Below are 13,544 nucleotides of genomic sequence, written 5' to 3' on the forward strand. Positions count from 1 at the left end.
TGGAGGCCTGGCAACTGCATGGCTGGGTTCAGGCCTTTGGCTGTCTCCAGATTTGACAGGAATCAGAGCATCACAAAGTGGTTTGGGTTGAAAGAGACCTTAAAGTCCACTCAGTTCCAACCCTTTACCATGGGCTGGCTGCCTCCCCATCCAGCCTGAACTTGAACACCTCCATGGATGGGACACCCGCAGTTTTCTGGGCAGTCTGTGCCAGGTCCTCACTGCCCTCTGAGGGAAAGATTTTCTTCCAAACATCAAACCATCAAGCACAGATTGCTCAGGTCTCCCATGCTGTGCCCATTACTGCTCTCCCAGGGCCAGCAGCCATTTTCTGTGCTCCCCAGGTGCTGAGTGCCACAGGCACAGCACCCAGGGCCTGGGCCAGCGTAAACCTCTTTGTTGTTTTATGGTTTGCTCTTTAAGCTAACGCCAAATCTTTGTCCCTGGCACAGCTGTTGTTGACTTCTAAACGATATGAATTTGGCACTTCATTCACATTCTTTTCTATATATTTTTTTGCTCTTACCTAAAATAGCTGCAGATCGATATATTGAATCTATGTGGCTTGTTTAATCCTAAAAGTCACTGTGCATTTCTAACTGGAGTTGTAGGTAAAAGAAATCACAACTTGACCTTTCCTACAAAAGAAAACATAGCCGTTGAGTAGTGGTGCAGTTCATGGATATCAGATCTCAATTGTAAATCGTGGCTTTTTCAAACAATGCTAATGCATGTTTATGGGAGCAGTCTTTGTCTTGAAGGCACTGTGCAAAATATCCAAATATATTCAGTATTCTTGGTGTATATTCCACTATCACATCTGGCATTTTGGGGTTTTGGGAAGGAGAGCATGTTGTTCAACAGGGTCTTGCTGTTGGAGAGAGCAGGAGATGGGGAATTGTCCATATGGTCCTGCTCTTGGCATGCACATGCTGTGCTTATGTAGTGGGAAGGCTCACCCAGTGCTCTTGAATGGATTTAGATGTTTGTCTATTCGAGGAAAACTTATTTTTATATTGATGTAGAATTAGAACTCCACTACCACTTAGTGTCCCTTGGGTTACCTTTGCACCTGGGAGAGCCAAAAAGCCCTCATATCTACAGCTCTGACAGCTTTAGGGTTCCGAAGTTCAAATGAGGAAGATATAGGGAGGAATGTAACCTGGCCTGGTTTGGATCTCAGATAAAATGATACATCTTCATTAACTCCGTTATTTTCATCATGGGCTTATCCATAATTTAATGATATGACTCCTAGGTTCTCAAAAATTCTTTTTCATTTTCAAGCATCCTTTCTGCAGATCTATCTATAATTGCACCTGCCAAAAACATATGCTTGAAAAAAAGTCACTGGTAGCATAGACAGGAAATTCTGAAATAGTACCACAAATTAAATGTCGCCTGATAATTAGCTGGGGCAAGCAGAGTGTGCTTGGTATAGATATGGGTGAAGCAAGTTTGGGTATAAATTTTGCACTCCCAGTCTGTCTCATTGCCCTCAAAGTTCCGCCCCTCTGTTCCCTTTTAAGACAGAATTTTGTTCCCTCATTTATAGTGCTGACTGCAGTACTTCTTTTTAAATGTACTACCAGCAGCCCTCCCAGGTACTTGCCCAACCACTTGCTTGTTCAAAGGGGAAGTAGGACTGCACAGTCCTCCTGCAATTGTCCCGTATCTCTAAACCACTTTGTGTCACCCTCCAGTTTTGCAAACACACAGCTGTGAGCCTGCAGAAGCATTGCTGCTAGTGGTGGGATCTGAGTCCAGCAGGCAAGCTCTCAAGCTGGGCCAGCAAGAGCAGATGACAAGTTACACCTGTGTTAGATAGTGCATAGTCCAGCCTGTGATGGAATTCAGAAAAGGCTCTTGGGGACAATCAGAAAAAGATCATCAGGTTTAATCATCTCTCATCTTTTCAAGGTGTTTGGGAGCAGTTGGAGATGCTGCATCCCCAGGTTGAATGTTCTCTCTGTTTTCCTGCAGGCATCATTCCCAGGGAACCTGCACTTGGTGATGGTTCTTCGTCCCACAGGGTTTTTCCAGCGCACCTTCACTGACATTGGATTTCGATTTAGTCAGGAGGATTTTCTGCTCAAGTTACCGGTATGAGCGTGCAGAGCATTGTGCCTTGTGTGTGGTTGTTGGCTGCCTGTGAACCTTGGGATGGGGGTGACGTGAAGGCACTGATGTGAGGAGTAACTGGAGCGTTTCTGCCATTACTGCTCTGTTTCTACAAAATCTCTCCTGTAGCAGTTTTCTGCTTGCCTGTGCACAGTTTATTCCCTGCAGAACAGCTGATTTTATCAGCCCATTCTCCCCGTTCCAAAAAGATGTATGCATCCACAGAGGATGAAACCATGCTCTGGAATTTTTTTAATGTCTGAAATGCCAAGAGACATCTAGCAAAGCTTTTGCTGTAGATTCCACCCATAATCACCATTTTCATCTCAGTGTAAACACCATACCAACATCGTGTTGCTATTTGTTTCTAAAATAGCAACTGAAATGCTCTTACGTTCTGAAGTCAAACTTTCCAAAGCTTCTATAGCCACCTTGATTAATGGACGTAATAGCTAAGAAAAGAAAAGTACATTTATGGAATCTAAGGTTGGCACAAGGACAAACTCCCAGAAGCAAACCAGTATTTTCCTGTAGGAGTTTTTCAGAAATAGTGCATTTTTCACTCTAAAATGATTGTCAGTTCCATAGTTTTGAAAATTCATGACTTATAACAGGGAAGATCAGGACACCCAAAAACTCATGTTATTTAGGTATTGAGGCCTGTATTTAGGTGAAGATGGCCAGTGCTTCATGACATATTCCAGTTTTTATATTTTTCCAGGTTACTTGTCATCTCTTGTCAAAACCTACATTACTTCTGCTTTCAGCTCTGATATGCAGGCACACACTGAGTATCTCACTGTACTTTGTATTTAAGAAAGAAAGCACCTGGAAGATCAGGGATTCCTTCGGAAAGTGGTCAAATCTATAAGAGCTGTTAAGCCATAAACATAAGAAAAAAGCAACATATAGAGAAAACTCAATTTTTACATCCATAAAAGAGTTCTAGGCTTGATCCACGTATGATTTAGGTGGAAATGATCAACCAGCTGATTGAGTTGCCTTCTTTGCAGGTTGTTATGCTGAGCTCGGTTAGTGACCTGCTGACATATATTGATGAGCAGCAGCTAACCCCAGAGTTTGGAGGCACCTTGGAGTACTGCCACAGCGAGTGGGTCATCTTCAGGACTGTAAGTAACGGGGCTCAACACCGGGTGTGGGGAATCTGCTGGGAAAGGCCTGATCCCCAGCTAAACATCTCCTGTAAAGCAGTGAGCAGTGCATAGCTGAGAGTAACCTCTGGAGCAACCACCTTTCCTTGTTAAGGTTTGCGAAGGAGTCAAGCGGAGTTAAGCACTGAATGGATTTATAATGGCAGGTTGAGTTTCCAGCCACCTTTCCAACAAATCAAAGCACTAATGAAAGTGTCTGAGACTAATCATTGTGCCCCCAGTCCTGCACCATTCTCCACACAGACAGTTGTGGAACTCATTGTGAAAACAAAAGCCCAAAACATCATTGCTGGAGTGGTTCAAGCTATTGCTTCTGCCAGTTTCTGCCCATTTGCATGGATGCACTGCCACCGTCGTGCTTTTTAAAATTTTTTGGCTCTTAGTTTTGTTCTTTTGCACAATGTGTTACAGCGACAATGACATAGCTCTCACACTTGGAGACAAAAATGACAAAGTAAATGACAAAAATGTTAGGGTAATTTAAGAAAAAGATGAGCTTCTAGAACATATCTGCATGTGTTAGATAAGTGTCCATGTTAAAAGCCTCAAAAAATTCCCATGTAAGGTGCTTTTAAAACACTTGCTGAAATTTCCTTGTTAAATATGCAGTTTAAAGAAAATACAAATGTATTCAGTTGCATTAAAATTTATTACCCTGATTCCAAAAGCAGAGCCAGAGCTGCAGTGTCAACCACTGCTTTGGCTTGCAAGTCTGGGAAGCCTTTTGGTCCATGACCAAAAGGCCAAAGACCTTTCTTAAGTTCTGCTGTCAGGAGGTGGTTCATGGTGTGGGTCAGCCAGAGGAGAGGTATGGTAGATGAGGAGTTACAGTAATTTGTGTGATGGATCCCACGGTGGCTTCTTCCATAGACCTTCAGTGAATGGTAGGACAGTGCACAAGAACAGGCAGCAGAAAACAAAACGTGAGGTGTCTGTGTCCATTACTGCTTCAAGACCTTGTTATGGATTCAAGCTGTGCTAAAAGCCAGCTGGCAATGTCTTGATGGCCACTGTTAGCACACAGCAGCTCCACCATCAGTGGGCCTCTCAGCTATTTTTCTAAGAGTCGGATGCTGCACTCTCTTGCAGATCTCAGCCTTGGCTTTTAGTGCACTCCTTATGAGCTGTAGCAATGTTCTAAATCCCAGTCTGATCTCAATTATTGTCTTCCACCAGGCAATAGAGAATTTTGCACTAACCGTGAAGGAAATTGCACAGATGTTACAATCTTTTGGCACAGAACTGGCAGAGACTGAGCTCCCAGAAGACATGTATTCCATTGAGCGCATCTTGGCTCTGCGCACTGAGAAGTACTTCCAGCTCAAGGTATGGCTCATCAGGAGCACAGCAAGATGGGATTTCTGGGGTTTGACTGTCTGTTGGTTTGATACCCACTCCTCTGTCCCTCCCATGCAAGTGTATGTGGTGGCAGACAAAATAGAACACAGCATGACTGTGTCTGTATGTTAAACTTATATTTGCCAGGCATTCCAGTAAATTATCATGCTGGCATCCAGAAAACTGTCTCAGCATTGGCTCTTTACTGGATACAGAAGTTGATGTCTGAAATGTGCTGTTCCTCTGGTCTTTGCTCATCCTTCTGGCAGAAAGGAGGCTGGTGGGGCTTCCTCTGCTTCACTCAGTGCTGCAGAAAGTTGCACACAAGGATCGTCAGTGGGTCTGGGGAGATGGTTTTTCCTCAGCTCCCTCCTCCTCCATGCAGAGCTGCAACTTACTGAGTGCAGCTGCCCCAGGGGTCTGAAGGAAGCTGTGTTTGCTTGAGGGCATTCAAGGTGAAGATTTCTTGTGAGCGTATAGTTCGGAGCATGCTGGGCTTGATCCCGCTGAGCCTTCATGTTTCACATAAAACAACTTTTTTCTTTAATATTTTAAGATTTTTTTCAGCTATTGTGACTGATGAATATTTCTGTAGGATTTAGTGGAAGATGTAGAGCAGACAGCTGCTGCTGTCTTTGCAGCTTTGAAAGATGCTCCTGCATCTTCCTGGGGACAGCATAGGCACATCCCCAGGCCCTCAATTCATAACGCTTCCCATGCTAATAGCAGTGCTGTGCAGTTGAAGAATGAGATCCTTTGCTTTATTCATTCATGTAAATCAAGGAAGAGTATCTATTCTCATTTATAATCATTTGTTGTCCTTGTGAAAGTGATTTCTCAGTTAGAAATACCCCAAATGACGTCTGAAGGATGCTGTATCTAGTAGTATCTGAATAGACATGTACACATATACAGCAGGTGCGATTATAGCTAATGCAAGTCTTTTATTTCTTCTTTGGAAATGAACAGAGCTGTAGTACAACAGCAGTTGCATATGTTGATGTATGACTGAATAAGACTTTGTGCTTCAGATTGTGTCCAAAGCGTAGCGAGAAAATATGGGTTACCCAACTTAGTCCTGCATATGAACAAGTCAGCTGTACACACTTTTCTCTGGGGTGAAATACGGCACATTATCTGTTTTCATTTGCATATAAAGCACAGCAGCACTCAGTAGAAGCCATCTGTTGCTTTTAATGCCACATCTATTAATTTAAAATATCAAAAACATTCTTGGGCTTCTGGCTGAAATCGGTTCCACTGGCTTTTTTTGTTTTGTTTTGTTTCTTCTGAGACCATGAAAGATGAAAGCTGATGAGAAACTGTGTGCAGATTGTGAGACGTGGGGTCCCTATATGGCTCTTGACAACCACAAGATGGGTGCAGCTGATTCCTGCGACCAAATAATGAGTTGATCAGAATAATTTATGTAGCTGTGGTACTGAACAGAAGCTAGATGCAAAGCTGATGAAAAATTGACAGAAATTAATTAAACGGAGCAACTGAGAAATTAACCTCTTTGATATCCTGAATGGGACAAAATCAAGTTAGCACCTGTTAGACAGTTCAGCTACTTTGTCTGACATATCATGAAAGGCTTTGCATCAAAAGGAGAATTTAGGGCTCTGGGAATGAGATGTAACCGGGTGGAATAGCAGCCACCTGCACACTAAAGAATGCTGTGCAACATTTCATCACGGAAAAGCACATCCCTAAACAGCAGAAATACCTGAATGAAAGCATGGACTTGCAGATAAATATTTAATACAATTCCTCCTGCTCACTGCTCCATGGTAGTGCTGTGCATCTTGAATCATTCTGTGGTCTCATATTTTCATGCTTGCCAGTTCCCACCCAGTGCGGTGACCAGTCTGTAGTTCAGCCTCTCCCACATCCAAGGATTAAGGGAGCTAAATGTTGTTGGGAGTCCTTTGCTCTGATGGGTACCAGTGCTCCACTTATGGCAGAGAAACAGAAAAGAGAGCAACACGAAATGCCTTACCCTTACCTCCCACAGAGTAGCCTGAATCAGAAATGTTTTGTATTGTGCAGGAAGATATTACAGCAGTCACAAAAGAAGGAAAGTTGCTTTTAAGCAATTTAGAAGAGCCTGATGTGGGTGAATGCAGCCAGGACCAGCATCGTGAGAGGCCTGGAGACTGGGACACTGTGAATAGGTGAGTGCAGCATGTTGCTAATTTGCCTGATCTTTGAGTGAAAACGTGGGCCATTTCAGCATGGATGTATCTATCAAAAACTTACAGACAGAATACCAGCTTTGCTCCATACCCATTGATTTCCTGGCTGATTTCTGTCAACTTTGACCTACTCTGATGTTTTTTCCAGCCTTTGTGATGGGGCTGTGGAACAGATTCAGCCCCATGCAGGGCTCTCAGATTTTATTCTGATTAAATGGTGATGGCAACAACTTCTTCACCCAGGTACTGTCATCTGCAGTGATGATTTCATGAGAAGCCACTGAGATTATATATATCAGTTCATTTCTCCTGAGAGATGAGCTGGGGTCCTGAGTAGACTGTCTTTCTAGGGCTTGTCCATCTGTCCTAATCCTGTATTTTTTCTGTACTCCAGGCTGCTCGGGCAGCTGCGGGAAATGGAAACTGCTTTTGATGGCTTCTGGGAAAAACATCAGTTGAAAATGGAGCAGTATTTACAACTGTGGAAGTTTGAGCAAAGTTTTCAAGAGGTATTAACAGATGCACTATTTCTGTGTGCAGAAGAAGATTTGGGGAAAGGGGGAGAAGAGAGAGATTTTTATGCTTTCTATTTTGAGAGTGTTTAATTTATGCTGCTGCTCCTTAACTCTGACTAGCAGGGCTAACTCACTTGGGAAGACTGCTGTTCTTCCTCATTCAGAGCTAATTTGGGTATCACTGCCCTGCAGCCACGTAGATTTACCTGAGAAGAAGCATCTTTGAACGTAGAAATGAGCTCTTGGAAACTCATTTTATTACTGGATTTAACAGTCGCCTAAAGTGTAATTGATTTTGAACTGAGAATGATTTTCTGTCTGTGCTTTGTATCATTTTGCAGCAGTCTTTTTGTTTGGGTGTGTATGTCTAGGTCAAGAATGCCATTGAATTTTTAATGGGTCAACAAGCAGAACTGCCCGACACTGGAGACAGTGTCTCCCAAGTGAAACAGAGGCTGAAGGACTTGAATCATTTTGATGGTATGGCTCAGGTGAGTACATCTATCACAGACAGATGCACTAATGAAACGTAAGAGGCACGCTCTGTACTGGTGGTAGGTGTTTTCTAAAATGGCCTGTTTCTGGTGCAGTTTGTTGGTAAGTAGATGGAGGAAAAGATTGATTTCATGTCTTCGTGCTCTTTGCAGCAACGCTGTGATCACACTGAAAACCAGGAACAGGATATTTAATTATCGTAGTTAAAATAAATTGCTGAGCCACCATGAAAATCCAGAGAAGATGAATGTCTGAACATAGGGGAAGTGTGGGAGTTAATGAGCTGGAAGAAGAATTATTTATATGTTAAGTGCTTTTAGCAGTGCTAATAGACAGAGACTTGTTACCAGGCACATGGAGAGGCATAAAAATCGCTATCTTTAAGCGTCTGTGATTTGAATGTAACATATGGAGGAGGAAGACTAAAGAGATGCAGCAGAAAGACGAGTGAAGTGAGATGATTCACAGGAGCCCCACTGAGGATGTGACTTCTGCAAAGGGCAGTGCTTAACTAGTGGGCCAGAAGCTATAGAGAAGTCCTTAGGGATTTAGACACAACCCCTAGAGGTTTATTTAAGAACAAGAGCCCTAGTGGGAATGTCTAAGGGTTTTGTTTTTTTGCCTTTTGAAAGATGTTTTATTGAGCGAGGTAAGAAGAACAAATAGCCAGGCATACTGTGCAGCAGGGAAGCAGTCCTAGCAGAAAGCTGGTACTGGGGAAGATGTAATCATTGCACTCGCCAGGAGCTGCAGGCAAGCCAGCATGTTCTTTGCATCAAACTCTACTACAAAGAGCCTGACTTGTTTTGTTGTAGCTGCTTAAAGTCTCTGTCATGCTTACAAGCATAGTGTGCCTAAACTGGACATCAGCTGCCTTTTTTAGACTGCATTTCCTGCAAATGGCAGCAATGCATTGCCAGCAGTCATTCACAGCAGTGCTAGCTTAGTGAGATACTATCATCATCTTCATCCTTCTTTTGGGTGGCAAAAGTTTTTTTTCCCCAGATGATGGGTGCCATTTTATCCTGCATAAGCCACCTATTCTGGCTACTCCTAATGGCAGTCATCTCTATGTGTACCTGAAATCTGGTAAGAAGATTAAGTGCATGTTGTTATATGTTGATATTTTGGCATTATTTCAGTAAGCATGCAATCTTTTATCTTCCTTTCGCTAAAGGATCTGATAGGGAAGGCTCAAGTGGTGATACTACATGGACACCAGCTAGCAGCAAATCATCACTATGCACTCAACTTAATCTGCCAGCAATGCAACGAGCTGCGGCACCATTCTGATGTCTTGTCTGACGAGATTAAAAGGAAGCAGTTGCGGCTGCAGAAGACCTTGGATCTTCATACTCGCCTTCAGCAGGTAGAGCTCAGAGATACGGTGCCCCTTGGAGCAGATGGTTAGCCTCTCTACTAGCTGGTAGCATCTACAGTTTGCAGCTTTGCTTCAGTGATTTGTGTTAGGCAGGTGTTCCTCCAGAGCCTGGAGAGTGCTTTGACTTGGTTAAGTTAGCAAACAGGTGTCTGCTGGTGCTGTGAACAGTCAGCAGAAAAAAGACATCTCTAGAAAGCAATTCAGAACACCAGAAGTTAGCTTCTGTGGCTCACACTTTCACGGTGCATCCACGTATGAATTGACTTCTGAAGTTTCCATACCCAGTGCAGTAGAGGTAATGCTTTCAAATAAACTCTGTGTTTTTTTATTAGCAATTTGTTAAGAATGAATGCAAGTGACTTTAAAATAAGATGACAGATTGGTAGATAGGCACAGCTGCTCTGTGTTAGTGTGGAAGTCATGTGGCTCCACTGCTCGTTGATATCTTAATCAGCATCCAAAATACATTTGGAGAAATTCATGCTAATTAGACCAGAAGGCACACAACTTTACCGTGCTTGAGGCTGCTGAGAAAAGCAATGAAGTCTGACCCTGTTCCATTTCACTGTTTAGGATAATTAGGAAACTTTTTTTTTTTCCCCCCTGCATTCTTCACTACAACGTTGCATTAATCTGTGGGGATTAATCTGTGGAGCAGCATCTCTGCTGTGGGGCAGAGCCCTCTCCTGGGCTCCTTGCACTCCTGGTTGTGCTAGTGGTCAAAATGCAATAGCTGTTTGTGTTTTCACGAGTACTGATGAGCTCCACGTTGAAAATATGGAGCTAGTAAATGATACTTGTCATGGATACCTTGATTTAGCAGGGGCTCTCACTCCGTGTTTCCCCCAGGCCCTGCAGTGCTGTGATGAGGGTGCCTACCTGCTTGCCAACCAGCAGATGGACAAGTGCCAGTCTAAAGAAGGTGCTCAGAAAGCTCTCCAGGACATAGAAAGATTTCTTGAAAGCTCTTCATCCTACTTAAACTATGATCCCCAATCCCTACAGTATGATTTTGAGTCAGTCTTAACAGCTGAATTGAAGGTAAGCCAATACCCCAATTACCCAAGTGAAAAGCAAAATCTGACTGCGCTGCAGCATTATCAGCTTTAATTTTCTGTTGTGGTTCCAAGTGCAAAATAGCAGTAGTTATTTGATCATAGAAGTCTTTTTCACTCTACAGTGCCAGATACAGTCAGTGCAGGTGAAGCTTGAAAATGTTCGAAGCATGTTTGAGAATCGTCAGTCTTGCTTCAAGAAGCTGTTGGATAAGCACGTGCGTCCCGTCCAGTTAGTGGCCCCTCGGCCAGAAAACCCACCACGATCAAAGTCACCATTATTTTCTCCTAAACATGGTAAAGTATCTTCATGTTATTTTCAGATAATCATTTTCAGGATGAGTAACACAACTTGAGAAACCAACCAGTGCTTACTCCTGATTGTAGAGTTGTATATTATATGACTTACTCGTCTTCCAATTTTTGCCTCGCTTCCCATTTCTGTTTAAGAAATGGGGTGTGGAAGCCTCACACTGAATACGTGGGCTAGTTGGTCATGAATCACTCTGTGCTGTTGTGTTGGCTCCTCGTGCACTTCCCAGCTATGAGAAGGGCTCCCGTGGTTTCCTGGGTGTTTAATATTTTTCTGAACTCTAACGTGTTGGAGCTACCAAATATCTTAGTATGTTCTCTTACTTCTAAGAGATGACCATATGGAAAGGAGAAAGATGACTTGATAAAATGAATGCAAGGTTTTTTGCACTCCTTATGCAGGAACACAGCTCTGGCTGGCTCGGTGAGACTGCTTGCCCAGTATTTGTTTTCACTTGCTGCTCAGTGAAAAAAGTCAGCTGAAAGCAGTGTCTACTTCCACTTCTGTTTTCCTAGCATTTTACTTGGATGAACTAGTGATACGGGGGGAAAAAAAACATATAAATTTGTGAACCCATTCCATACCCTGAAGCCTATTTATATGCCTGTTTTTGGTGACAATCTCCTTAATTGTCTTGGGCTAGAACTGACATAAAATTAGATTGACGTTTGCAAAGGAGCTTAGATACATGAGGAGCTGAATCTCATGAACATAAGTGACAAGCTGGATGTTCAACTCCCTTTGATTCTTTGAGAATGTCATCCTTAAATCCCAATTGTGGAATAATTAATGCCCATAAAGGTACCAGTTCTGGTTGAACTGAGGTCGCTCCATGTTCTGCCTTCATTTTGTTAATGAGATGTAGCACAATGTTAACGTTAAATGGAATCATTAAAACTTCCAACTTTAGCAGCCCTTTATGTATCAGTATTCAGAAGTACTTTAAAGCAGTGTTGGCGTATTTTAAATATGCTGTTATGTGGGAATGTTAAATTCCGTGAGCTGACTGCATGAAATGATCAGACACCATTGATCTGCTTTGATACAAATTTGTTTATGATGAATTAGTGTGGATTGGCTGTGGTGAATTGTACAGGTGTTACAGGTGTCATACAAGCAGTAAAAGTGGCTCCAATTCAGGGAGCTAATAGTGTAAATAAGAAAGCTAGTGGAATGAGGGGAATGAAGCTACTCAGTATACAGGCCACTGCTGCAAATAAAGCCTGGATTTTCTCATCTCCAGCCAATGCCACATTGCTTGCCCTCTGAGCTTCCATACAAAACGAAAAAACTCCATCTTTAAACCAAAATAATGCCCATTTTACCAGAGGTTTTTTCAGCTTTCTAGAAGCAGGAAAGTGTTAAGGAGAAATCAGTGGTTTCAGTAATAGGGGTAAGTGTCTGACCACCTCTCTGGGATGCTGTGAGGCCATCATCCATCGGCCAGACGTGCTCGTTGCACTGCCTTCATGTGATGCACATTTTTCTAGGAAAGGCACTCCATCACAAAGCACAGGTATCCTCCATTAATCATATTCCTGAAAGAAGTGATCAGGCATGTTGAAATGAGCACAGCCAGGAAGAGGGGAAAGACAAAAGGTTCTTCTCTGGATAGATCACACCGAGAGAGCTTTTTAATAAGGCCTCCATTTGACACCAAACATCAAAATGCTGCTGTCCTGCTGGGGCAATGCACAGTGTCAAAGACACATGCTGGGCTCCGCCAGGATTGCTTTGAGATGTGTGGGTTTGATGGCGTAGATTGAAACCAAACCACCTCTGAGTGCATTACTTTTGTCCTCTTTTCCTTTCTTTTTCTTCTTGTTGTGGTCTGAGGACACCCAATTCCTGTTTCAAGTTAGCCCTGGGTTTGAAGCTCTGTCTGATGAGTCACTTTGCTTGCAGTATTTGCTAATTAATCACTCATTCTTAAAATATATCCCATTTCTCTTTGTGACTTATTAGCTCTCTGAACCATCTCTGTCACAATAGATGTACGTTATGGAATGATTATTTTTTTTTCTATCCAAGGTGTGGATTTTAATTCCAGTTTGAAATTTTCATTTGACCTCTCTCTCCCTGGGAAGAAAACATCAAGAAAAACTCCAAGTTCTCGCAAGGTAATAATTGCTAGTGAAATCTGAATGTGTTTTATAGACTAAGAACCCATCTGAAAATGGGAAAAATTGACTGAATTCAGATTGGGATGTGAAGGAAGTTTTTTGTTTGTTTGTTTGTTTTTAATTTTAAAAATATTTGACCTTTCTTGCCCCTGTAGTTTATTTGGATTTGCCCAGCATCTGAGTGCTATCTTGGGTTGTTTTGCCAAGCAACAGATATGGTTCTCCTGTGTGTTGTTTCCTGAATTTGCATAACTGTGTGGATGCAGAGTCTTACAAATACATGTCAATTATTTCCCCTGTGGGGATCATTCTCTGGTTTCTGCATGAATGAATGTTGTCAGTACTTCCAGATATTACGTAGTATAAAAATTTCTGTGACTTTTTGGCTGCCCAGTAGAAGCTTTGCTCTTTTGAAGTTCAGTGGCGCAAAGGATTTCTTAAAAAAAACAGCTTATTTCATCCTTCCCCAAGATTCTGTAGCTCCACTAAGGGCTGGGTTTATCCTGCCTCTGCAGTGACCTTTCTGCAGCTCCTTCAGGTCCATCCCATTTCTTTTCCAGATTGAAGTAATGCACGATTATCAGGAAAAACGGAATTCCTTGCAGTCTTTTATTTCAGACAGTGATGACAACTTAGATATACTGAAAGGGTAAGCTTTCACCCTGTTTAAATCACTCTGAATGATGTGTTTCTGGTCAGCCCTTTCACCATTGTAGGTGGTGCATCGTAGTGCTTGATGTCATCTCTTGCACTTTTGCCTATTTTGTCATCCCTACGTTGGTTGTTAATGAGGTCACATTGTGTTTTGGGCTTGCACAAATTGCTGTGCTTTT

At 42.5% G+C, this 13,544-nt stretch overlaps 1 protein-coding gene across 4 annotated transcripts in view; it reads left to right on the forward strand.

Moving 5' to 3' along the window:
- MCF2 (MCF.2 cell line derived transforming sequence) overlaps positions 1–13,544 on the forward strand; it is a 49,310-nt gene that overhangs the window by 17,134 nt on the left and 18,632 nt on the right. For all 4 annotated transcript variants that reach the window (XM_090150306.1, XM_031594272.2, XM_090150307.1 and 1 more), the window contains 11 exons: positions 1,984–2,103; positions 3,135–3,251; positions 4,470–4,619; positions 6,684–6,808; positions 7,224–7,338; positions 7,716–7,835; positions 9,017–9,208; positions 10,070–10,261; positions 10,401–10,572; positions 12,620–12,708; positions 13,272–13,360. In XM_090150306.1, coding sequence (XP_090006432.1) covers positions 1,984–2,103; positions 3,135–3,251; positions 4,470–4,619; positions 6,684–6,808; positions 7,224–7,338; positions 7,716–7,835; positions 9,017–9,208; positions 10,070–10,261; positions 10,401–10,572; positions 12,620–12,708; positions 13,272–13,360 — 1,481 coding nt within the window. The remainder of the gene's footprint in view (positions 1–1,983; positions 2,104–3,134; positions 3,252–4,469; positions 4,620–6,683; positions 6,809–7,223; positions 7,339–7,715; positions 7,836–9,016; positions 9,209–10,069; positions 10,262–10,400; positions 10,573–12,619; positions 12,709–13,271; positions 13,361–13,544) is intronic.

This window comes from Phasianus colchicus, chromosome 14, assembly GCF_987193195.1.
Source record: "Phasianus colchicus chromosome 14, bPhaCol1.hap1.1, whole genome shotgun sequence".
Classification (NCBI taxonomy): Eukaryota; Metazoa; Chordata; class Aves; order Galliformes; family Phasianidae; genus Phasianus; species Phasianus colchicus.